Source organism: Carassius carassius, chromosome 46, assembly GCF_963082965.1.
Source record: "Carassius carassius chromosome 46, fCarCar2.1, whole genome shotgun sequence".
NCBI lineage: Eukaryota > Metazoa > Chordata > Actinopteri > Cypriniformes > Cyprinidae > Carassius > Carassius carassius.
The window spans coordinates 22,298,795-22,324,221 of NC_081800.1; the positions used below are offsets into that span (position 1 = coordinate 22,298,795).

Here is a 25,427-nt window from a genome sequence, read left to right on the forward strand (position 1 = left end):
GATCCATGCAGTGCATTTAAATAAACATTTGGTTAACCAAAACTTGAAAGATTTCTTGAAATCACTCAAACACACACACACAGCAGGTGCGGTCTCATGTGTGCAGTAATTCTCCTCACTAATGTGCCAAATACTAGTTCCCACATTTAAAAGCCAAGGCAAAAATGTCCCACTTTCACACATGCCACACATCCCAGACTCAGCGGAGGGCTCTCACATGTGGTTGTGTGTTTGCTTTATGCCTGATGGGACACATTCTCAGATGGGCTCCATGTGTCTGTCCCTGTGTTAAGAGTCGAGCCCGAACCAGAGCCCAATGTTTAGTTCCTTATTCTTCCTCTATTGTTCTTTCTTCTGTATTTTATCTTCCTCTTTCTAACCTCAGTTGCCGTTTCGAATGCATCCACACACGCAGCCAGCTGAAAATATCAGCTCGGGGAAAAATCTCTTAATTTCCCACACTCCTCATGAGTTAAACTAACAAACGTAGAGAGCCTTGTTCTAGACAGCTGCTGAACAGACCCACAGACTCCACATCTGAACAGCCAGACGCAAGAACTTACAAGAAATTGTCGTGCAAAAATAGATCGAAATGCATCATTTACTGTTAGTCCAGTCTAAGTTTCCTAAGATTCCTCTTCAGGGCGACTTCCCCAACATTTTCTTGGAGAAAAATCCCATGAGACCATAGTTCTGTGCTGAAGCTGTTGTGCTGCTGAACTTATCAAAAGCTGCACGTTGTTATGATTAAGTTGCATGGAAACTCCAAACAACGACAAACAGCTTAACCAAATGCATAAGAGGAGACCAATACATTTCTCTGCATCACTGCACCTAAAAACATGCATATCACACTTTGCATGCATACATATATGCTAATCAGTAAATTGCACCACGTACAAAACATGAAAACATAAAAATGAATAAAAATAAAAATAAATCGTTTCTAATATTAATTTTAAGTCATTTGTTTTAAAATCTTAATAATTTAGGAAGAAATAAGTAAATACCAAAGAAGACCTTTAAAGTGACAGGTGTAAAATAAAATAAAATAACACCTTGACTTCATGTCAACTGCCCAAAAGCTAGTGTCTTGGGAGCACTAGACTAGACTGCTGTAGTACAGTATTGGATCGTCCTGTCGATGAGGTCCAGCCAATCATTACAGCATTTAAGTAGGATTACCATCACTATACATTCATCCACAACACTCCTCTAATCTCATATATTAGAAATGTCCTTTCTGATCATGGTTCTGCACATGTTCTTTCTGCTTTCTCTGCTGGATTTACACTAGCATTTGCACACTGATGATCCGTAAAGCCTGAGGTTGACCGATTGACCTTGTTGTGGAAGCAGCTGATGTCAGTGTTTGGCTACATAAGTCTTGGAAGGTATTAGATGTGATTTCTAACAAATCTAAGCTGTGATTTTCAACCATACGGCGTAAATTCACTCTGACAGGGTTTAGAAGGTCAAGCGAGAGCTTCAAAGCGCCTTACTGTACCTTATCAAGCTTGGCTTCGATCTCCACCACCTCCGTCTCCACCTCATCAATATTGGCCCTGGAACACAAACCAGATGATGACGTGAATTATTTTGGCTCGACAATCGTAACTTGATGAATGACAAAGAAAGAAACAGATTAACAGGATCTACATTTCATTTCGTATTCAGTCGAAATAGTTTGTTAGAGTTCAAATGTTGGCAATATCATCCTGTCATACTAATCTTACTATATTTGCAGTATATAGTATGCACACTCGCCAAAACTTTATTTGCTAAAATGTGCAGTATAAAACAAATCACACTGCATACAAAACTGTATCTCATAATGCAATGCTTTTTTGTCAATTTAGTGAAACTGAAGTATATAAATATATAATTAAATATTTAATTGGATAATAAAAAGGGAAGACCCAGATTTTCTAATTGTAAAAAGGTAGGGGGAAAAAAAACAGGGCTGAAACTGCAGTTTTTATTAATATGAATGTAAATGTGTAGTATGAATTAAATATGACATTGCTAAGATGAGATTCCTACACAAACAATATGCAAAAAACTTTTATCGGGATGGTATTACTTTCTCCAAAGTCTGGTTGCACACTCAAAATGATGTTCTTTCCCACAGCCAGTAAAGTACACTTTTTTTTTAGTGCATACTGTAGCATGACACAAATACGCAAATAAAGCACAGCCATTGTGTGACTTAATGGTGTTTTAACATCAGGTTTACTGTAATTATGAGCTTCTGAATAGTGAAAACTTTTAATATCTCTCAAATTACAATTTGCCTTTTTTAGGCAGCTCTGACATGTAAAACCAACCAAAACGACAGCAGCTTCAACAGTTCAAGTCTTTAATCTTGTAATTATGGTCATCCTGACGAGACCTGAACACACCAGTATCCTCCGCAAAGACAACTGACCAATCAGATCTGGCCTTCTCTTTTCAGAAGTGCCGAAATTACATGTTGCAGTCTCCTCCCTTTTTCCATCATGCAGTCTTCCTGCATAAGAAAGCCTTTTCCTCTGAACTGTGAGGCTGTTTTAAAGCCTCAGGCTTTTCGTTAAGCTCTATCACTGAGATCTGAACTATTTCATCTCTCTGTCTCTCGCTGTGCTCTGTGTGTGACGTGTTTGAGGGAGGCTGCACTGATCCACCTACAACTCCTGCCAGCACCAGACTCGAACCGGCGACCTTCTGGTAACTAGTCCAAATCTGCCCCCGTGTACATGTATACGTGTGTGTGTGTGTGTGTGTGCGTAACGACATGCATATATACATATATATTAGGGCTGCACGATATGTCGTTTAAGCATCGATATCACGATGTACGAATCCACGATAGTCACATCGCAGGATGTGCGATGTAGGCTGTCGTAGTTGATCCGTTATTCATTAACTGTACGGGCCAGCTGCTCCCCTTGACGAATGTGACTCGCGGATTAATTGCACAGCTTAACCATCATTGAGTGAAAGTTTATCATGTTTATCAAACACATTATGCATGTGTTTTTAAGTCCTGTCAGTTTAACAGGGCAGAGAGAGAGAGAGCGCGCGAGAGAGAGAGCTCGAGAGAGAGCGCTCGAGAGAGAGCGCGCGAGAGCGCGAGAGAGAGAGAGAGAGAAAAAGAGAGAGAGAGAGAGAAAGCGCGAGAGAGAGAGCGCGAGAGAGAGACAGCGAGAGCACGAGCTCTGGCCGCACGCTCATCATCTTCAAACAACACGAGCGCTGTCTTGCTCTCTCTCCCTCGCGCATATTAATCAATTGACACGATGGTGTCGATGTTTAAATAATTTAAAATGAAAGTGTGCTCACCCCATTTTTGTTTGTAAGAAAAAATTTGATTAGATTTCATATTGCAATATATATCGCAGAAAAATAAAATATCGCAATGTCATTTTTTCCCCAATATCGTGCAGCCCTAATATATATGCACACACCGTATTTTTCGGACTATAAGTCGCACCTAAGTATAAGTCGCATCAGTCCAAAAAAATACGTCATGACAAGGAAAAAACATATATAAGTCGCACTGGACTATAAGTCGCATTTGTTTAGAACCAAGAACCAAAGAAACCAAGAAAACATTACCGTCTACAGCCACGAGAGGGTGCTCTATGCTGCTCAGTGCTACTGTAGCCTACCACTGAAAACAACTGAAAACTGTTAACTGAAATATTAACTTAATTTATTGAACAAATTTCATTAGAGTTAAGGCCCTTTCACACCGGATGCGTAACGAAAAAGCGAAACGAAAAAGCGAATAGTTCGCGTGCGAATAGTTCGCGTCAAAACCATTCACATCAGCCGCGACGCGAATTTGCGATGTCTGTGACGTTCAGAGAGCTTCAACATTCCAAAACTTTCGCGCCGACAGTTGAGAAAATGGACACTTCAACATCATCATCCAGTGAAGACGAGCTTTTCATTTTCTTTAAAAGACAGAAAAGAAGGTTTTGGGTGCACCCAGTCCTAAACAACAGAGTCTGAAGGGGAGTATGCCAATCTTGTACAGGAGCTAAAACTTTATCATGGCCGGTTCCACACTTACTTTCGGATGTCTGTGGGACAATTCGAGGAGCTCCTTCAGATAGTGGCACCACATCTGACGAGACAAACCACAAACGTCAGGGAACCAATTGATCCGGAGCAGTGTCTGGCAGTCTGCTTAAGGTGAGCTGTCCTCTTAAAAACATCAGCCCATAGAACTACTGCTAAAATTCGCGCTCTGCAGCGTCTGTGAACACAAAGCCCGCCTTCTTTGATTTGATTAGTCATCTCAAATATTCTGACACTTTGACGGGCAATGACAGGCCAATGAGACTCAGATGAAGCCTTTTTTGTCGCCTCAAAAGTAAAAAAAAATCGACATTGAAGCGAAAAAAATAAAGGCGTTTTTTCGCCTCAGCACATTCGCGTTCGGTGTGAAAGCACTCATTACACAAACCGCTGATCAAAAAATAATACCATCGCGCGAATTATTCGCGCGTCAAAATCGCGTCCAGTGTGAAAGGACCTTTAGAGTAACCTCTGTTTTACACCAGTCCCTCACAAGTTTCTATCTCACTCCAAACTTTCTTTCTGCTGCTTGATTACCGTTTTCGGCTGCAGATTTTACTACCTGCAGTTTGTAGTCTGCAGAATAGGATTTTCTTGGGGGCATTTTGTTTGCATTCAGTCTTTCTCAGTTGTCTTTAAGTTAATATTTCAGTTAACAGTTTTCAGTGGTAGGCTACAGGAGCACTGAGCAGCATAGAGCGCCCTTTCGCGGCTGTAGACGGTAATGTTTTCTCTTGGTTCATTTCTCTTGGTTCATGTCAAATAAATTTTGATAAATAAGTCGCACCTGACTATAAGTATATATATATATATATGCATGCACACACACACAGACACAAAATGTGTACTTTTGTAAGAAATTATTATTTATTTATATTTGTGATATACCATCATTGCAAAACACACTACATGAAACATGTCAAGTGAGACACGAGTGCCAAATATGTCCAGAATTAACATGACAGTAACAAAGCACTGACTTACAATTTTGTCTTGTAGATTAAAAAAAAAAGATCCCCTAAACTTACATTAAAAGAGGGACTTTTTGTGCCATTAAACAACTGCCTTGAAAGCATCCAGAACATCCCTGTAACCACATTGCAATACCCTAAAAGCCACTCAAAACACCTTTGCAACTGCACAGTTATGTCTGGCAACCACCTAAAACTCCCAGCATCACAGTGGTGGCGGGTTTTAGACAGACAGGCACTTCTTTAGAAAATGAATAATCACTCTTCTATCACTAAATGGTGTCACAAAGATATTTAAAGTGCTACTTATCATTGAATTCAACAGTTTTTGTTCATTCTTTGTATAATCTGCTCCATAATAAAGTTTTTATCCCTAGAAAAACATTTGCTCATTCTGGGAATCCTGCCCTGACAACGATCCCAGGTCCAGTTTATATAAGGGCTCACAACTTGATGAACTTCATGAGGAGTGTTTCTGTGGAGAGTGACAGTATGGCAGCTCCAGCAGCTCTCTGACCTCCTGATGTGTTTGTAGAGGGCTCCGCAGCCAGACCGATATATACAACACAGACCGGAAGTTAACTTAGGGCCAGGCGCGTGCGCCCGATGAAACCGTCTATATATATGCAACAGTGCTGTTGAGGGTAAGATGTTCACCACAACGGATCAGCACTGAAGACTGTTCAATAAAACACACGAGTGCTGTTGTAGGTTGAGATGCTGAACCAGCAGAGACATGTTTGCTTCTGTCTCAGTGTCTAGCTGACTTCACATCCTCTAGCATGGCAGGGCTCTGGAGCTACACCCACAAAACCAGTCTACACTGCTGAAAACCAGACAAAAGAAATCGTCTCAGGTTACGAATGTAACCATGGTTCCCTGAGAGGGAACGAGACACTGCGTCCTCTGAGGGGACACTATGGGGAACACCTCGTCGTGACCCGTGTCTGAAGCATACTTTGAAAAACGCCAACGTGTTGGCCGGCGACAGCCTCTGACGTCACTACCAGCGCGACTATAAATACGCGCCCGTAGGACCCGTCACTATCTTCTTCGTGAAGCTTGCGTCCGAAGCATGGCAGGGAGCTAGAGGACGCAGTGTCTCGTTCCCTCTCAGGGAACCATGGTTACATTCGTAACCTGAGACGTTCCCTTTCAAGGGAACTTCGAACTGCGTCCTCTGAGGGGACACTATGGGGAACAGTATACCCACGCCGCCATGCTGAGGGGAGTGCAGACCAGAATCATGGCAAACACTAAGTACCAACTCTACCGCTTTTCTCTTCACCGGGAGTCGCCCCTGGGACGGTCTGACGGCTGCCTTATGACATTATCCCTTACGGCCAAAGGCCTAAGCTACATACCCAACTTATCCTGTAGGGCCTTGGCCCGGGGTAGAGCTAAAGGCTTGGAATCACGGAGATTCCTTTAAAGGGATACGGCTAAGAGCCTGGCACTTCCCTCTACCAAGTCTTTGCCTGTCACACAGGGGCTACTGCTAGCTTTCGCAAAAACCTGCCGAAAGGGCTGTCCCTACAGCACTCTAGTAGCGGCGCCCTGTTCTAGATAGGTATCCGAGGATACCTAGGTGGAGTGGTGCCCAAGATGAACGGGGCTTAAACCAACTCAAGAAAAGGGCACGAAGCAGCAGCGCGAAGCCCTTACCATCTAGGGATTTTAGAAAGAACGCAGAGACTAGCGTGCGAACTTACCACAATGTGGATTTTAGAAAGTGCGCAAAGACTCCCGTGCACACTTACCATAACATGGATTTAAAATACTGTTCTAAGGAGGGGTTCTCGTGGGACTCTGTCAGAGCAGCTCGTAGAAGAATGGCCCGGGAGCAGAGCAATTGGAGGCCTCAGCCCCTGCCTCAGCAGGATGCCTGCTCTCACAGAGCGTCTCAAACAGTATGTGGTACTGGAGCGCTCTGAAGAACCGGGAATCAGTCTCCCAAGAGAGGAAGACTCCGAGCTCCGAGCAGCATGCTCATAGGTGACCCTTTCAGAAAAGGGGGGTGCTGCTGAACTACCCGAGAATTGCCCACACAGCCCCCCCAAGTTGAGGGGGCTTGGGGTGTACAATAAGTACACACCGGTTGGATGAAGCCCAAGGAACACCGGGGCGAATCATCCCGAGAAAGGGAACGAAGCGGAGCGCGTAACCCTTACCATACAGGATTTTAGAAAGTGCGCAGAGTCTTGCGTGCACACTTACCACTTCACGTGGATTTCAGAAAGTGCGCAGAGTCTTGCGTGCACACTTACCACTTTACGTGGATTTGAGAAAGTACACAGGCAAGCGTGTGTACTGAAAGGTTACCTGACAACCACAGTATGTGGGAGCTCACATTCAGAGAGGCCTGTGAAGCCTGCTACCTGATAACCACAATATGTGGGAGTTCATCTACAGAGAGGCCTAGAGAGGCTTACTATCTGTTACCAGATAACCACCTCAGTGGAAACTGAAAGCAATATGGAACTCAACTCCAGGGAGGCTTGGTGAGGCCTACCACCTGACAACCACAAATCGCGGGAGCTCGTATTTTCTTTATGAAACGCACAGTATGTGGGAGCTAAATCTCCAGGGAGGCCTGGTGAGGCCTACCACCTGGCAACCACAGTATGTGGGAGCTCGTCTTCAGAGAGACCTGATGAAGCCTACTATCTGAAAACCACAATGTGCTATTTAGTGGAACGCACAATATGTGGGAGCTAAATCTCCAGGGAGGCCTGGTGAGGCCTACCACCTGGCAACCACAGTATGTGGGAGCTCGTCTTCAGAGAGACCTGATGAAGCCTACTATCTGAAAACCACAATGTGCTATTTAGTGGAACGCACAATATGTGGGAGCTAAATCTCCAGGGAGGCCTGGTGAGGCCTACTACCTGGCAACCACAGTATGTGGGAGCTCGTCTTCAGAGAGACCTGGTGAAGCCTACTATCTGAAAAAAGCCACAACATGCTATTCCGTGGAAACGCATAGTATGTGGGAGCTAAATCTCCAGGGAGGCCTGGTGAGGCCTACTACCTGGCGACCACCGAACGTGGGAGCTCACCTTCAGAGAGACCTGGTGAAGCCTACTATCTGAAAACCACAATATGCTATTTAGTGGAGACGCACAGTATGTGGGAGCCAAATCTCCAGGGAGACCACCCAGCCCCTCATGTTGAGGGAAGCGATGCTTGAGGTGCATAACAAATACACACTGGTTGGATGAAGCCCAAGGAACACCGGGGGCGAATCATCCCAAGAAAGGGAACGAAGCGGAGCGCGTAACCCTTACCATACAGGATTTTAGAAAAGTGCGCAGAGTCTTGCGTGCACACTTACCACTTTATGTGGATTTCAGAAAGTGCGCAGAGTCTTGCGTGCACACTTACCACTTTACGTGGATTTCAGACAGTGCGCAAAGCGTTAACGTGCACACTGACCATTATGTGGCTTTGAGAAAGTACACAGGCAAGCGTGTGTACAGAGAGGTTCCCAAGCATCGCAGAGGCGCTGGATCGCACGGGAGCGGTGAGCTCCAACCCTCTTTTCTAGGCGAGGGGAGCATCACCTCGCCAGGCGGCCCCTCAGAGGACGCAGTTCGAAGTTCCCTTGAAAGGGAACGTCTCAGGTTACGAATGTAACCATGGTTCCCTGAGAGGGAACGAGACACTGCGTCCTCTAGCCGGACATCTATGGAATTCCCTGCAGTGCTGTGCCAATTCTTTGGCCACCTAGCTACTGTAAGGAAACTCACAGAGATTGTTAGTAGACATATAACCACCAGCACCGTCCACCTAACCTCGATCAGGTGGAAGCTGGTGGCTACAGGGGAATTAGGCAGGGGAGGACAAAAAACAGAGGTTAAAAACAGAGGTTAAAAACATCCGGAGCTACTAGGTCATACTACCGCTCTGACCCGGGCGAGGACGCTGCCTCGTCCGAATCACGTCCCTCAGACCCTGCTTACCGCTCCGTGACCCGCGGTTCCTCTTGCCCCTGCCCTTAGGCGGGGGAGGAGCGCGAGCCGCAACACTAGCCTTCTGCGCCCCTCTACGACCCTCAGATCGAGATGAGCCAGGACCCCTGAGTTGCTCGGGCTCGGACCTGGACCTTCGTGGAATGAAGGATTTAAAGGCCGCTGAGCGCGCCCTTGCCTCCCTGAACTTCCCGACCACCATCTCGATGGAGGTACCAAAAAGCTCAGAAGGCGAGACCGAAGCATCGAGAAGAAACCCCCTTTCTTCCTTCCCGATGTCAGCCAGGTTCACCCACAGATGTCTCTCCGTCACCACCATGGCCGCCATAGACCTGCCCATGGCGGAGGCGGCCTGCTTGGTAGCTCGGAGAGAGAGGTCTGTGGTGCGGCGCAGCTCGGCTACCTGGTCAGGTGAAAGGCCCTCACCTGTATCCAGGTCCTTCAGCAGGTCAGCCTGGTAGGCCTGGAGCACCGCCATCGTGTGCAGTGAAGCCACAGCCTGACCGGCTGCCGCGTATGACCTGCCATTTAAGCGGGATGTATCTTGGAGGGGCTTAGATGGCAAAGCGGGAGATTTAAGAGAGGATGTTTGCCCCACAGAGAGATAGCAAGCCAGCGTCTCTTCTACAGGGGGCATCCTCTCATAGCCATTCTCATGCAAGCCCTCGATATTAGCATAGCTCGTATGCTGAAACCGGTGGATGCGAGAGGAAAACGGCCTCTTCCATTCCTTTTCGACTTCTGCATGTAAGTCAGGCAAGAATGGAAGGCTCACCTGGGCTGGAGGGCTATGGTCAGACAAGTACCGCTCAGCAAGGCGACCTCGTGGCGCCACCTTGCTGGCACGCTTCCATGGCAAATCTAATTTTGCCGTGGCGCGATCCATAACCTCTAACAGCTCCTCATACGCGGGACAGGAGGATTGAGAAGGCTCAGCCTCAGCTTCTTCACCACTCTCAGACATCTCCTGCTCTTCCTGGGTAGAACCCAGCAGAGCACTAACTTCAGTGTCAGAATGGGTTAATGATACCACATCTGCCTCCCGAAGTTCGCTCTCGTTCGCCGCCAGAGAGTGTGAAAAGGAAGGTCCCTCTCTACACTCCTCAGCGAGATCCATTTGTGATCCCCACGAGCTCATTCTCCTCCGTGCCTCGGCAACGGCGGGACCTGAGCCGCGGGATCCAGATGGCTGTCCCTCTTTCCTCGAAAAGAGAGACAAACGAGAGTGGAGCTTTCTCAGAGAGAAACGCTCGCAGTGCACGCAGACCGCCCCCTCAAGGACATCGCGCGCGTGCTCTTCGCCCAAACAAGAGACGCAAAGAGTGTGCGTGTCATCGGGTGTCAGATAACGCTGACACGGATGCACACACTGTCTAAACGCCTTGCTAGTGGAAGCCATGATGAAAACAGTAATAGATCGCTCTTACCGTTTTGGTCGTTTCTCAGATGCACGCTTCAAACAAAACAGTCAACTGAAGACGAAGAAGATAGTGACGGGTCCTACGGGCGCGTATTTATAGTCGCGCTGGTAGTGACGTCAGAGGCTGTCGCCGGCCAACACGTTGGCGTTTTTCAAAGTATGCTTCAGACACGGGTCACGACGAGGTGTTCCCCATAGTGTCCCCTCAGAGGACGCAGTTCGAAGTTCCCTTGAAAGGGAAACAGGGTTTGTTTATATCACTCAAATCAATCCAGAATTAACATGGACGGTCTGAACAATGCTTGCACAAAGTCAACAAATCCAAGATGTTTACAGGACAAAAAAAACGCATAAACAGTGGCCAGAGTTGAAGCCATCTGACAATACGTAATGAATTTCATGAAAATACACATATATTTGCAAGTCCTACTAATGGCTGGTGTGTGAACTAAATTATTGACCTTGACGTATTTGCCAGAAGGTACCAGCTGACAGGGGCACGTTCCTCATCCTCCGGGAGCCCACCATAATGAGAGAAACACTCCAGCGGACGCTATCAAATGACTCGCTAATTTGCAAAAGAACAGCTGAGAACAACATCCTCTGTTAGTGCTGGTTTCTGCTGTATTCTCAGACACATCTCACACTTCAGAGGGAATACAGTATTTTCATTCTTATATTGTAACAGCAATGTTCACTGCATGTATTGAGACCCCTTTTCAAACAGATTTGCTAAAAGGGTCTTCATCTGGATTAGGTCAGCACGGGACTCTGATGATGAGGAATATTGATTGATTGATTGCTAAGAGTGCTCTAGTGGAGACCGTCCTTTTGTAACAGAGTGTCTGAGTGAGTCATCCAGAGAGAAGTGTGTGTGTTTGTATGTGTGTGTCTATTCTTGGACTGTATGCCTCTTAGTGCTCTTGTCTGGACCTTTTAAATTCAGTAAAAGCCTTAATTCTCCTGCAGCCTCCAGCTATACAGCAATTGACCAAAAACAGTGAATTGTGCATTAGCATGACCAGTGTGCAGAAAAAATTTAATTATAATGCACTTTACTATACCATTAATGTTGATTTATTAATTCAAATACAATTGTGAATATTGCAAAAGTTTTAAGCACATTATGCTTTCAAATATTGTTTTTTTTAAACTGCCTTATTGGTGTATAATAAAAACAAAAAAATTACTTCCTCTTAGTTTAACAGTGTAGAAAACATGATTTTTTTTTCCGAATGTACTTTACTAACTGCTTTAAACATTTTGTGATGTCATCGAATCGATAGCCAATAATCAAAAACACAACAAAACTTGAATCATCATGGCCAGTGTGCAGAAAAAGTGAATAAACAAAAAGTCTGTGGCATATTAAATTGCATTATAATTCTAAAGCAAATTCTGTGAATATGTTTATCCTGTTTTAAAATGTGGTTTGTTACTTTATATTGTTATGTTGGAGCATTTAGAAAAAAGAAGAAAAAAATATCACATACATTTGTTTGAAATGCATAGAAAATAAATTAATTATTTTTTTAAACACATTTTGAATCGATCACAATTTATTTGATAAAGCAACATTAGGGTCATATTAAAATGCATTATAATTTAGTGGCTAATTCCACAGTGGTTTAATTACACATTTTGGTTGCAAAAGTCTTATACATATTCTTGATTTTTAATGTTTTTTACCTATTGCTTTGAACAATGTCAGCGTATTAATAAACAATGATCCATGAATTTGCATCATTGTGGCCAATATGCAGAATAAATTAATTAATAGTGACGTGGACCATATAGGGAAAACTTTTTACATACTCCTGATTGAAAAGTAAGGGGGGGGGGGTAAATTATAACTATCATTGCCACTGAAAAAAAAGAAAGAAAAGAGCGATGATTGCATCAATGTCCAGAGTGCATATACATTGAATACATTTTTAAAATGAATCACATTTCAAAAGACAATTTCTTTTAGTATCAAAATGTTTTTAATGCACGTTTTGTTTAGCCATTATATTTTCTAATGACTGTGTCAGTTTGCTTCATTATTGGCTGTTTTTCTTCACTTATTTGAATCCTCTGATATCATTCAAGGATGCAATGATGCATGAATGGAAACATTATAAAAATAAGTAAAATAATGTATAGCAAGTATCATTCTTGCTTTATGGCAAATTCGTTTTTGTGATAATGACTACAGAGTACATTATCTGCTTAAAAATTTATCAGTGACGCTACTTCTCTGCAGCTGTATACTCCCTACGTCTGTGTTTGCTTTGTAATTCAGGTCTGGTTTTAGTCTCTTGTGAGTAGGAACCTAAAAAGCCACAGACGGATTTAACCCAAGCGGGCTTCCTTTCTAGCCTGCTTTATGGGTGTGTGGCGTGTGGAGGACGGGCCAAAAGCAGACAGGGCTGTTCAGCTCATTGGAGACGTCAGCTCGCAGACATCTCTCAGCGAATGTGTGTTGGTTTTGTAGGGGTCAGCATGCAGTCAAGCATCAGAATGTGTCATGAGCATAAGAGAGGAGAGCGGCCGACCCGGACCCCTCCTCAACGCCGACCCCACAAGGCCACCATGGCCAGATACACCATGAGTTATCTGTGTTTAGGTGTATTCTGGCAGGGCAAAGTGAACCCAGCTGGCGTGTGCGTGCAAACAATTCCCTATGCGCCGCTCCGAAACCGGCCTGCGAGGATCATGTGTGAGAAAACACAGCAGTCCTCTCTTTATTGGACACCGTCCTGCCAAAAAGCTGTTGCTGTCTGAGAGGTGATGTCACAAAGTGTCTCCAGACGTGCTGAGGTGCTAATGTGTCCAGGGCCGAGGGGTTTGTGCAGTGCAGTGTGGGAGATTTAACTAAGGCCAGAGCAGATGAGGCCAACACTCCTGATGACACAAACATCAGAAGTCATTCAGTGATTCAACTCCATCTGATACACACCCGAACTCTGTGGGAAACTTTACTTATTTTAAAAATTATTTAGAAGTAGCTTAGCTTTTTGAAATGAAACGCATAAATAAATAAACCCTGGTTGTATGGCTAGTTTTCCCCCTACTGTGATACTATTTTCACAAAAGATCAATTATATTCAACGTGAATTTAAAGAACAAGTAAAAATATTCTCAGTGAAGAGTGAAAAGTGCCCAACTGTCATGAAGATGTCACAAGTTAAAAACATCTTAAAGGGGACATCAGATGCCCATTCCACAAGTTAATATGATTCTTTAGGGTTTTCATGAAATGTCTGCAACATACTTTTGTTAAAATTCCTCAATGGTCGTGTAAAACAACACCCTTGTTATCTTGTCAAGATCAGCACTGTTCACAGCGACCCGTTTTGGTGCATGTCTCTTTAAATGATAATGAGCTACTGCTCTCTCCACCCCTCTCTTCCATGGGGCGTCGATACAAGAAATTTGAAGTGCTGCTTTGGACTCCGTATATGACTCGAAGGTGGTCTTATTCAAACAGCTAGCTATCTACATAGAAACTGGCTGCAAATTGAAACAGCTTGGCGGATGTCGTCTTCAAAGAAAAGTCTGATGAATACTTGACCTGAAGAGCAGTCAGAGCTACTTATTGCAGCGAATGAAATGCAATGATTCACTTCTCAAATTGGCTTGGAAAGACAGCCCTAACACAACCCCACACAGCTCACAGCATGTTATCAGACGGAGCTGAGACACAGTCTCTTCACAACCGTCGCTGGAGGAATGTTCTGCCACCCCTCTCTGAGCAGCACTGGCAGAAGGCTCTGGGTCACTTCCTGTCGCTCGGCCACTGAACACCAGACCACAGTGGGTTCTGCAGGGATAATTACAAACTAACCTGACCGAATCAATGGCAGAAAACCGGGAGAACAACGCCGAAGAAATCAGAAATTATGATTACACACAAATGACTATAAACAGCAACAGTTGAGTCCTAGAAATTCAATTCAATTCACTTTCTCCATAGAGGAATTGATTTTGAATGATAATTTGAAACATTTAAAAGACAAACCTACTATGATCTATGAATCAATGGTACTGTATATGCATTTCTTAAAGCCACCAGCCTGCATTATTTCTACTTGTTATTAAAATTATCACATTTGCCACTGCAATATTTAATGAAAATCTACATTAACTATGATTCTGCAGTGAAATGTCCACCAATCAGAGAATCAAAACAAAAACTGTGACAAAAGAACTCTTTAGTCTCTGCCCACTCCAACATTCTCAAACCACTTAAATATCAGCATATACAAATGCATATTTCGCAATAAAATATATGGTTTGCTTTACACTAAATAAATCATCATCATTAAAAATCAATGGAGAAATAGAAAACTATCTATTTAATTTGATTATGTCTTTTTCAGGTGGCTTGTTTGATTCATGATTTACAACTTTTCCAAAAAATAATTTTTTATTAATGCCTATGAGAAAAATGAATGAAAATAATTCCTTATGGAACAAAGGCAGATGAAAAAAATGGGCAGACACTTTTAACTAGAGCTGGGAAAATAAATCAATGCATCGTGATTCCGCATCGATTCTGAGATTTTCCGAATGAATCGCGATTCTTTCTCGAGTCGATTCGGAGCTTAATTTTGAACAGCAAATGGCACTGCATGCTTTAGAAACAGCAGTACTCTGCTTGTTTCCAAATCCTTACACACACTTGAACCTAAAATAATCATTCATAAAATTCAAAAGTCAAGTATGGTTAAGACACCATTTACTTTCACATAATTTCCAGTACTGTCCATAGGAAACAAAAAAGTTAACATTTCTACTTTGAAAAAACAATGAACCAAAACTGCTAAAGAGGCACACTTCATTCTATGGCTCAAACTGATGCAGCTTTTCTGAAACACGCTGCTAAAAAAAGTAGTGCAATAAATTCTTGGCTCTTCTGAAAATTACTGGTGCAAAAATAAACCAAGAAGCTATTTTAACTATTTCACTGTCAACATCATTTGAAGCAATGGATGCTATTCAAGTAATTTACCTAAACAGCCAATGACTGCAGGCCACCAATGGGCTTTGATGCAACCAAAAATCGCAGCGTGACCCTGTTACTCCAGCCTGACCTCTGACCCCTGGAGAGAGAGCAGCTGCCCAAACCATCCCTCAACATGACTAGAGTATAATCAGAGATGTTGATAGACAGTCTTAACTAACACACGTCTCTTCAGCAGAGACTTAGAAGTTTTTACACTAGTAAATGCTCTATATTACAGTGGTAAATTTAAGTATTCAAACACGAATGTGTCAAATGGATTTATGGAGTTAATATAAAACAAACAAAAGTTTCTGAGCTTATGGAAAAAGAAAATATGATGGTTTAGTTTCTGTGCGTCTGTAGTGTTTAAAACAATAAAAAATAAAGTTTAGCCAACAACGACTATAGTCTAAACCAGAGTCCCAAAGACTGATAAAATCATTCCAAGCCCATGATTTTCATATAAGAAAAAAATAAAAAACAGAAAAGCACCATAAAAGTAGATGTTACACAACTTTAAGCCGTCATATGAATTCAGAAAACTTGGAATATTATGATGCTTTGCTGAGTCTCCATTCACTTCCATTTTCTGAAAATTAGCAGCATGAACATTCTGCTAAACATCTTATTTTATGTTCCAGAGAAAGGAATTCTTCATACGGTGTTTGTAGTGACTATATGATGAAATAACTTCCCTTTTTTTTTTTTTGCTGACCCATCTCTGTAAATGCTGGATAGCTTTTATACACATTAAAATTGTTGAGATGTGAGAATTCTTTCTCAGAAAATATTACCTCAAATACTCTTTCAAAAAACATCTGTTTGGTTGTGATTATCAGATCTTCTCAAGCTGAAATTGTGTGTTTTTAAGCCATTTCAGTTTAAACTTCTGATAAAGTGTTTTCTGGGGATTCAAAAACAACTAATGGATCTTTAGCATTGTGGGGTGGTTGTTTTAACCAGCCTTCGCATAATAGGTGCCCTTTAAGTTTTAATTTTGATTTGCTAAAGAATAATTTTTACTTTTTTCTTTACCAAACCATTCATTGTTGCTCTAGCTTTGTTATTTTTCGGCCATCACAGGCTGTTATCCATGTATTCTCTGTCACAATCTAGTGGGATTTCATTACTGCTACATGTTTGTCCAAAAGTCGATGCTAAACCCTGGAAGAAGCCAGCACAGGGGCTTATGGGGGAATCCTCTGGGATTTAAGCCTGACTGGAGGAAAGACAGAACCACAGTCCAGGCTTGGGTCTTTTGAGGTTGAGAGGGACAGACGCCAGCCGGACTCAAAGCACTGACCTGTGTCATCCTTCCTGAGCCAGGCTACAATCTGGACAAATTAGCAACAGGCGTCATTTTCCATGGTGTTGTAAAAAAAATCCCACGGTTTGGTACCAGCAATGTCAGCAAACTGTTAAGTAATGTGACGAATGAGAAATAATATTAGTGGATGACGAGTGAAATGGACAAAGTGTTTTTCAGGGTCCTAATAAAAACAGGAAAAAGAAAGGAGAAAGTCCTGAAAAAAGACAATACATCAAGCTCACTACAGTTCCGTGACGTGTCAAGTATATGGTAATGACCGCATATATATATAAATATATATATGTATATTAGTGGTGGGCATAGATTAATTTTTTAAATCTAGATTAATCTCACTCTGATCTTGAAATTAATCTAGATTAATCTAGATTAAAATGGCTCATTCGAATTCTGCCGAAGGCATTCAGAATATGTGTGCTACCCAAATAAAATTGACAAACAGTAAGTCTTTGAGAAGGGGTTTATCAAGCCAGGTGGTGCATTAGAAAATGGTCTCATCTCCTATTTCCAAAATGCATCACAAAGTGCTTGAAAAAACTGTAAACTAATTCCAAATTGCAAGGTGCAAACAACCTTATGCCTGTTTCACACATACTCCGTCTGTAGTGTGTATGCGTTGCATATTTTTTTATGCACCAATGTTAATGGATTCTAGTTGCATTCCAGGAGCGGTGCGTCTGCAGCAGCGCAGCGATCGTTTACGTACCGAATAGCGGACTGCAAACACGTCCTGTGTGAAAGCACATCGAGTCCGTGCTGCACCACATACGTAACGCACACGGACCGCATTGCAGACGGAGTATGTGTGAAACAGGCGTGAGCAGGGCCGTAGCTGGGGTCAGCGGGGACCCGGTGAAGGTTGTACCAGTGGGCCCTGTTTGAAATTGTTTAATTTGTATGTTCGTTTATTTTTATTTATTTGTGCTATTTACACAATGTTTAAGTTTTTTTTAAGTTTGTAGGTGTTAAGGTACAGAAACCAAATAATTAAATGTAAAATAGCACTGGAGATTCTTCAATGTAAAAATGAAATATACAATCAAACCTACATTTATTCAGACACCTTCAACATTTCTCACATTATTACAGTTTTGCTATATATAACAAAAATTATATCTGGTGTCTGAATAATTTTTGGTTTGACTGTTAAAACTCCAAAGTAATTCAGTCAAGAGCAGTGAGTGATTTTCATTTTCATTTTCTTGGATTAATATTACAGCGGCCAGTAGCTAAATTAGGCGCGGTCACTTTAAGAGACGATGAACGCATCCAATATAACACACATCCCATTTTTTTCCTCAAATGTTTACTTTCACTTAAGTAATAACTGACAGTTTTTGAGCATAATTTCCAAGGTGGATATTTTGACATATTTTGTATGTATTTGTCGGCACAAGAGCAAAAAGAAGCAAATTCGATGTTCAAGTGTTTTGAGACGCCTCTCTCTGCGTGAGCCCTGAACACCAGAACACCAGAACACCGCGAGTACTGAATTGGGCTCTTTCACATCTTTTTGTTTGTTCAAACTGTGATTTGTATTTGTTCGTTCAGGTGCAGGAGGGACTTCGAGGAGAACTTCACAGAACAGAGCTCAGTTCAGTGTCGCTGGCCGTGATACGCGGCTCTCTCTCGTGCGCACCGAACTCAGCGCGCGAGTAACCAGCTACTCTGTTCAGCTTTTCCACGTCTTGTGTTTGGATGCTTTAATGTTTAAATTGACAAGCGGTAAGGCTTAAAACACGTGAAAAAGATAAGCTTTCGTGACGATGCGCAGCAGTGGCCCGTCAACTGTCCTGAGCATCTTTTTAGGCTGCCCTCAGCCAGTCCGTTATATAAAATATCAAGGTGAAAGTCATCATAGCTTGCTTAGTATAGACCCAGCTCCCAACCCAACTTTGAGAATAGATTAACGGCGATATTTATTTTATCGCCCGATAAGAGTCTCACGTTAACGCAGCACGTTAACGCCGATAACGGCCCACCACTAATATATATATATATATATATTTATATACACACATATCTCTCTCTCTAAATATATCTATAAAGTAACATATTACAATAAAAATTAATAAAACTAACTACATATGGTGTTTAACTCATGAATCAACAGATATTATATAATGAATAAAAGTGCCAGGATACAGCATTTTACGCATTAAAGGCAAATTTGTGGCAAAAAATCTGAGCTAGACTCATTGATTTGCAGTTTTTTTGGCGGTTGCAGTATACGGCCCTCCAACAGCCTTTTCTTTGCATGTGGCCTGCGATTAGGACACCCCCGATGGGGAACAGACACTTCAGACATGAGGCCCAGCAACCAAACAAAGACCATCATGGGGAAGAAGTGGTATAATTAACCCTTTCAGGTCGCGCGTTTCATTCTCACACAATACCCCCATGCATTCTGTTCCCGCCACTGAGACCGACAACTACAGACAAGCACTCGGTGAACATTCCTTATAAAACATCGCTCAGATCATTTTTTTTGTCCACATTGCAGCGTTTCATTTAAATGTCAAGCAACTTGGAATATCAGGAATGTGAGATGTTCGTGACAGCTAGACATAACACTAGGGGCAAGGACGTGATGTAGTGAAATATCAGACTCAAATGTAGGTCCAGGAGCGAAGACGGAGGGCAGACAGTGAGTGTTCAGGATGTGAAGCATCTAGGCTTGCCGGGCTGGTTTATATTAGCTCAGGGTGGTCTGTCGTGACTCCAGCATGCAAAAATGTCAATGGAGATGCAGAGAGACACACACAGACGCACTCCTCATGGCTGGGCTGAGATGGACCGAGGACGCTGGCTGGGGAAAAAGACCTCACAATGTGTTACTGCTGGGGTGAGGGACAAAAGAGACTCCCAACTCTCATTTGAGAGAGAGAATGCTCAATGAAAACGAGGGAATGAGGATTTATGATGCCATTTCTGACCATATCTCAGAAAAAAGAAGAAGAGAAAACGTGCACATAAAAGAATCTCCTGACACTCCAGCATCCTTGGCTCTGATTGATTTGGAAAGAGCTTACATTTTTGTGGGCTGCACTTGTAGTTTGGACGGGCTCTGGAACAACATACCAGACACAGGGAGTTTTTTTTCCTGGAAATGCATCTTGTAAAAAGCTGCTAAAACGGGCTCAGAACAAACTGAGCAGTTAAACAGTTTCACTGGGACACAAAAATATGTATTTTGTTTTCTCCAATGACTTTTGAAATGCACATTGCTGTGATTTTGCCACCCGGAACCAATTTCACAGCTGACAAGACGATAATCTTTATGCTATTGCCAATAACCGATAAATGGCCGATATTAAAATAATAATTAAAAAAATAATAATTTAAATTAAAAACAAAACATTAAAAACAATCATTTTTAAATGCTACAAGTGAACTTAGCCATGACGACGATTATAATGCACAGTATAAAAAAGATTCTCATTAGGAGATTTCATCTCTTTTACTGAAAAAACATACTGCAAAATCACAAATAGCTGAAGATGTTAATCTTTGTTATTGACAATAACTGATAAATGGCCAATTTTAAATGTCATTAAAAATGTCTGAATCAGTATAGATGCATCAACATGGCACCAATATATTGTGCATCCCAAGACTTCATTCTGGTCATTCTGGTTTCCATCAGTGGAAGGAATGAGGTTCTATAGCTTCCTCGCAAATTCTAGGAAGAGCAAATAATGACACCATGATCGGTCCAAAATAATCGCGCAAACAAAACCAGAGCGATGTCACAGGTCACAGGTTATGCTCATCTCTCCTACCTCCAGGTGCTTCCTGAAAATTGGGTACAATAATAAGCTCTAGACGTCACCATGGACCAGGACCAGGATGTTGATATACTTTCCATAGTATGTGATGTAAACCAACATACACCAGTCACCGTGACCGGAAGCTAGTGGAGTCCATCCTATACACACTGAGACTCATAGCAGACTATACAAGCACAACGGTGGACGCCCACTTTGTTCTAGAAAGACTTTTCCAGGTGGAATTTCAGGGAAGTATTTAATTAAAAGTTTAAACATTACAAACTTTTGAACAGCTTTTGTAAGAAAGTTATCTACTCATTCCATAATGCACTGTGAATGACGAAACTGAATCAGAAATAATGGTTTAAATATTAAACTAAGTAATTGATTGGAAGAACAAGAAATACATCAACACAGGAGGTTTTGAAGGCATTACACTGATGGATGTGGACAGTGTATATTCAGTGGTCTTGGAAGTGGCAGCAGGTCTTTTGGGAATCAAGCTTGCATCAGTGTGCAAACAGGCCCACAGCGGGAAGAGAAGTTCCCTCATGCCTCATTGAGCCTAAATGCAAACCACAGACTCTACTGAGACTCAGAAGCCATCAATGCAACACTGACGCAATCAATGCCACTGATGAAGGGAAAGCCTTCAACATTTACATGAGCATTAACTGAGGTTTATTGTCAGAATTGATTATATGATGCCACTAATTAGATGCTCATTTTACACTATGTTCAAGAGCTCAGGTCAGTAAGATATTTGTATTTTTTATTAAAACAAACAAATATTTTTATTCAGAAAGAACGCATTAAAAGACATTTATAATATTACAAAATAGTACTTTTGAACGTTCTATCCATCAAATAATTCTGGGAAAATATATAATAATCACCACTAAAATAAATAAATTAATAATAAAAAAAACACCACTAAGAAATGTTTGATGAAATGTTAGAAAACTGTTTTTTTTTTAAATGGTAATATCCCTCAATATTCCTGTTTTTACTGTATATTTGATCAAATAAATGCAGCCTTGGTGAACATAAACTTCTAAAAACAAACATGATTGTTTTTTAGCAATCCCAAACTTTCAAGCAGAGGATTATAAAAGCACAGACTATTATACAAATATAGTTCCAGCTATTCTGACTGAATGAACCATTCTGAAAATGAAAAATGTGTACACTTTGCAAAAAACAAACAATGGAAGAAATTTGCAAGAAATTTGCAATCTGTTAAGATTTTTGCGTACACAAACAAAAAATAAACAATCTTTGAATTTAGCTTAAAATGATTATGATCTGTGATGAGTGATGAATGATATGGAACATTTATTAACCACTGTACAACCACAATTATACAATTTCTAAACAATCTTAGTGGACAATAAAACAATGGTGAGAGAATGGCATATACTTACACTGAACAACTAAATGTAAAAATAAATGATTTATAAATACTCATTAAAATGTGGTGACTGTAATTATTAGTAAATTGTTTGTAACTACTGAAATACTCGTAACTACTGAACATTGGTATTTTGTATTATTTTCTTAAAGCAAAAGGACACTCGAGGTTGGGCACTATTGTATTATTAAACTTTAATGCATGCTGTTCACAACAACTGTATTTCACAATGTGCTATTGTACTGCTTTTGAAAAACCTGGCTCACTCAGTTTGAAAGGATCTTTGGGTGCTGTGAATAAAGCACGCACACACACACCCCCAGCTGAGTTTGCCGAACCTTCATTAAAGTGCCCTATTATGCCATTCTTATGGTTCCTAATATTGTTTTGTGAGTCTCCTACAATAAGTTTACATGCATTTGTTTTCCAAAAATATGTATCTAATATCATCTCATTTTCCAGCGATTCTCAAACAATTTGTTTGTAGCAGTTCAAAGATTCAGTCTAATTAAACCCCTCCTTTCCGTGAGCCTGCCCTGCTCTGATTGGTCAGATGGCCTAGTCTATTGTGATTGGTATACCTCGTACAGCGCATCGGAAAGCGTTATGCCTATTTCAGTAGTTCTGTATTTTGTACGCCCGATAGAAAAAATAAACATCTATTATTTATCATACTTACAGGTTGTGATTAAGTGGAGCAGCTGGTCCAAATAAACAGGATACTGATCCATCCTTCAACAGCAAGCATTTTGTGAATCCCGCGTCGAATTCCCAGAGATTAGAGATGCAGTCGTCAGTAGAATGACGTGTTTGTGGGCGGGGTCAAGTTGTTTGCTGCCGGCCAATGTAGAACATAGGCGCACATTATGCAAATGTGTTACCCCCTGAAGTGTAGCCATCAGGGAAGTGGGATTCGTGTTACTAACGACTACTTTAGGCTGTTGTTTAGGCACAATAACTTTATTATGCACTTTCAGCTTTACAACTTTGCTGAGTATTTACATTCACATACAGCTAAATTACACTGCATGAAAGGCAATATTGGAAATGGCATAATAGGGGCATTTTAATATTCCAGTAAGCCACCATCATCCACATGCGTTTCGTGTGCTGCAAAGGGACAGAAGGTTCTGAGAAAGCAACTGGGTTTGGGCTGATCAGAACCAGATTCCTGTTAGAGCTCCAGATGTGAGTCAGTAGCATCCCAAAAACAGACCCAATGGAGCGCCATGATCCATGAACACACCAGCAGGAGAGGAAGCGTTAGACATAGGACAAAGACTCAGGCGGAAGAAATAAAAAAAATTAAGAAGTCTGGTTAATGCCAGGTTTCCTCTCTGGACTTCCTCCAAAGCGGTTCCTCTTAAAGGAGCATTTCACCCGTGGGAACATTGATCTTCATTGAAAGTGGGTCATATATGTAGTGGAAATCTATTAAAACTTTCGAATTTGGTGCCTTTTTGACCGAGTTATTACAGAAAGTAACTTTAGGGCCCATTTGTATGTAAAACCACAACTCCCACAATGCAACACATTTGCACAGCTCCACAAGCCACTCCCACTAATCCAGAACACCGCTGTTAGGCTGTTAGGCGATATTGTCTACAAGACATTGAGGACACAGTTAGCGATGTACAGTGGTGTCAAAAGTATTGACATTCATTACTTAAGTAGAAGTATAGATACTAGGGTTTAAAAAGACTTTTGTAGAAGTTGAAGTATCAACTCAAGCTTTTTACTCAAGTAAAAGTGTAAAAGTACTGGTTTAAAAAACTACTTAAAGTATAAAAGTAAAAGTAATGTAAGGGGAAAAAATGCCATTTAGAACAAAAGCTTAGGCCGCGCCTCAGGCGCCTATTGTGCACTACCCTACCTCCTCAAAAAAACATTATTCTAAAAGCCATAGGCCATAATGACTATAATGTTATATTAAAATGTTCATGTTGAAAAATTTGGGATGCACTAGGCTACCTGTTTCAGCTGCATATATGCCCATTGAAAATGAACGTACTTTAGTACAATGCAAATACATTAAAGAACTAGAGATATGATGACTAGTTGCCTAGGGTGACCATATGAGCCATTTTCCCAGGACGCGTCCTTGCCAGAATTTCTATATTGCCTAAAACATCCAAAGTAGTTTGACCAATAAGATGCAGGTATATTACATAATCAAGCAATCGTGGCGTGTGATAAGGTGAGATCTACAGAGAACGATCAGAGTAATGCAAATACACGTACATGTTAGGTGTTTGTTCGTTCATTCAACTTGAAGCGTCGCTGCGCACCAATCATTGTATGACACTTATGAATGCCATACAATGATCGATCTGCAAAGCACAAACAGCCAAAATCTGGATATTTTAGGCAATATAAAAATCCTGGTAAGGACGTGTCCTGGGAAAATGGCTCATATGGTCACCCTATAGTTGCCTATAAGTATTGTTATGGTGCAAAAAGTCAAACTTCAGAGGCATGTCATCAATAACCTTTAATGGAATGTAAATGTACATCCAAGTTTAGCTGCAGGAATCTGCGAGGGCAATGGACAAGAACATTGGTGGAGGCTAAAAAACAATTAGCCTTGTATGGTTGTCTATATACAAGAAAGATTATAGTGCTGTCAAAATGAATGATTAATCCAAGTGATTAATCAAAAACTAAAAATGAAAAAATAACTCATAATCCTGATACCTTCTTGATTGATAGCTTCCTGTATTTGCTATGTCCAGTCTGTGTGTGTTGGGGGGGGGGGGGGGGTAACGAGTTACAAAGTTGGTATAGCCTACTTATCACAACATTGTCAATCGCGTCGTCAATCGCAAACGATAATTTATTAAAACGTCTCGCTACCGAACTACCTACAGTAGCTTAATTTGTGGAGGACGAAGAGAAAGCACCCATTTGGTAAATGAGCCAGTGAGAAATAATCCAGTGCCATTTCGATACTTTTAAAACGGTACCGGCGCCTAAACGGTGCCTGAACCGATACTTTAAAAAAAAGACCCACAAAAAAACTATGGATAACATTAAAGAACATTACAAATATTTAAAATAAATACATAGCTTTCACTTTGGATGCTCTTATTTCCCAAGTTATGCTTAATCTAAGGCTAATAAATGTATTTCATAATCTGGGTCATTACTTAATACAAAAACCACACATAATGTTTCGACTGTATCTCTGTCACTCACTCTGATATTTAGTTAAGATGAGTGCTGTCACTGTCTTTAATCCATTCTGTGAATGACTGTATGCTCATTCTTTATAAAGTAGCAACAGTCGTTTGTAAAGTAGAGTACTGTGCAAAAGTCTAAGGCACATTAGTATTTTCACCCCAAAAAAGGGTTTTAAGCCAGTTATTTATATATATGCTGTAGTGTGTCAGTAGGAAATATCAGTTTGCCATTAATTTAATTAATAATCTAGTGCGATTTTGAATGCACAAGCAGTCTGACAACGGCGAAATGAATGTTTGGAAATTTAAACATATTTTATACT

General features: G+C 41.4%; 1 protein-coding gene across 3 annotated transcripts in view; it reads right to left on the minus strand.

The window, feature by feature from the left end:
- The window catches only part of LOC132129046 (arf-GAP with coiled-coil, ANK repeat and PH domain-containing protein 3-like), a 76,302-nt gene that overhangs the window by 34,632 nt on the left and 16,243 nt on the right, over positions 1-25,427 (minus strand). For all 3 annotated transcript variants that reach the window (XM_059540467.1, XM_059540466.1, XM_059540468.1), the window contains exon 2: positions 1,508-1,565. In XM_059540467.1, coding sequence (XP_059396450.1) covers positions 1,508-1,565 — 58 coding nt within the window. The remainder of the gene's footprint in view (positions 1-1,507; positions 1,566-25,427) is intronic.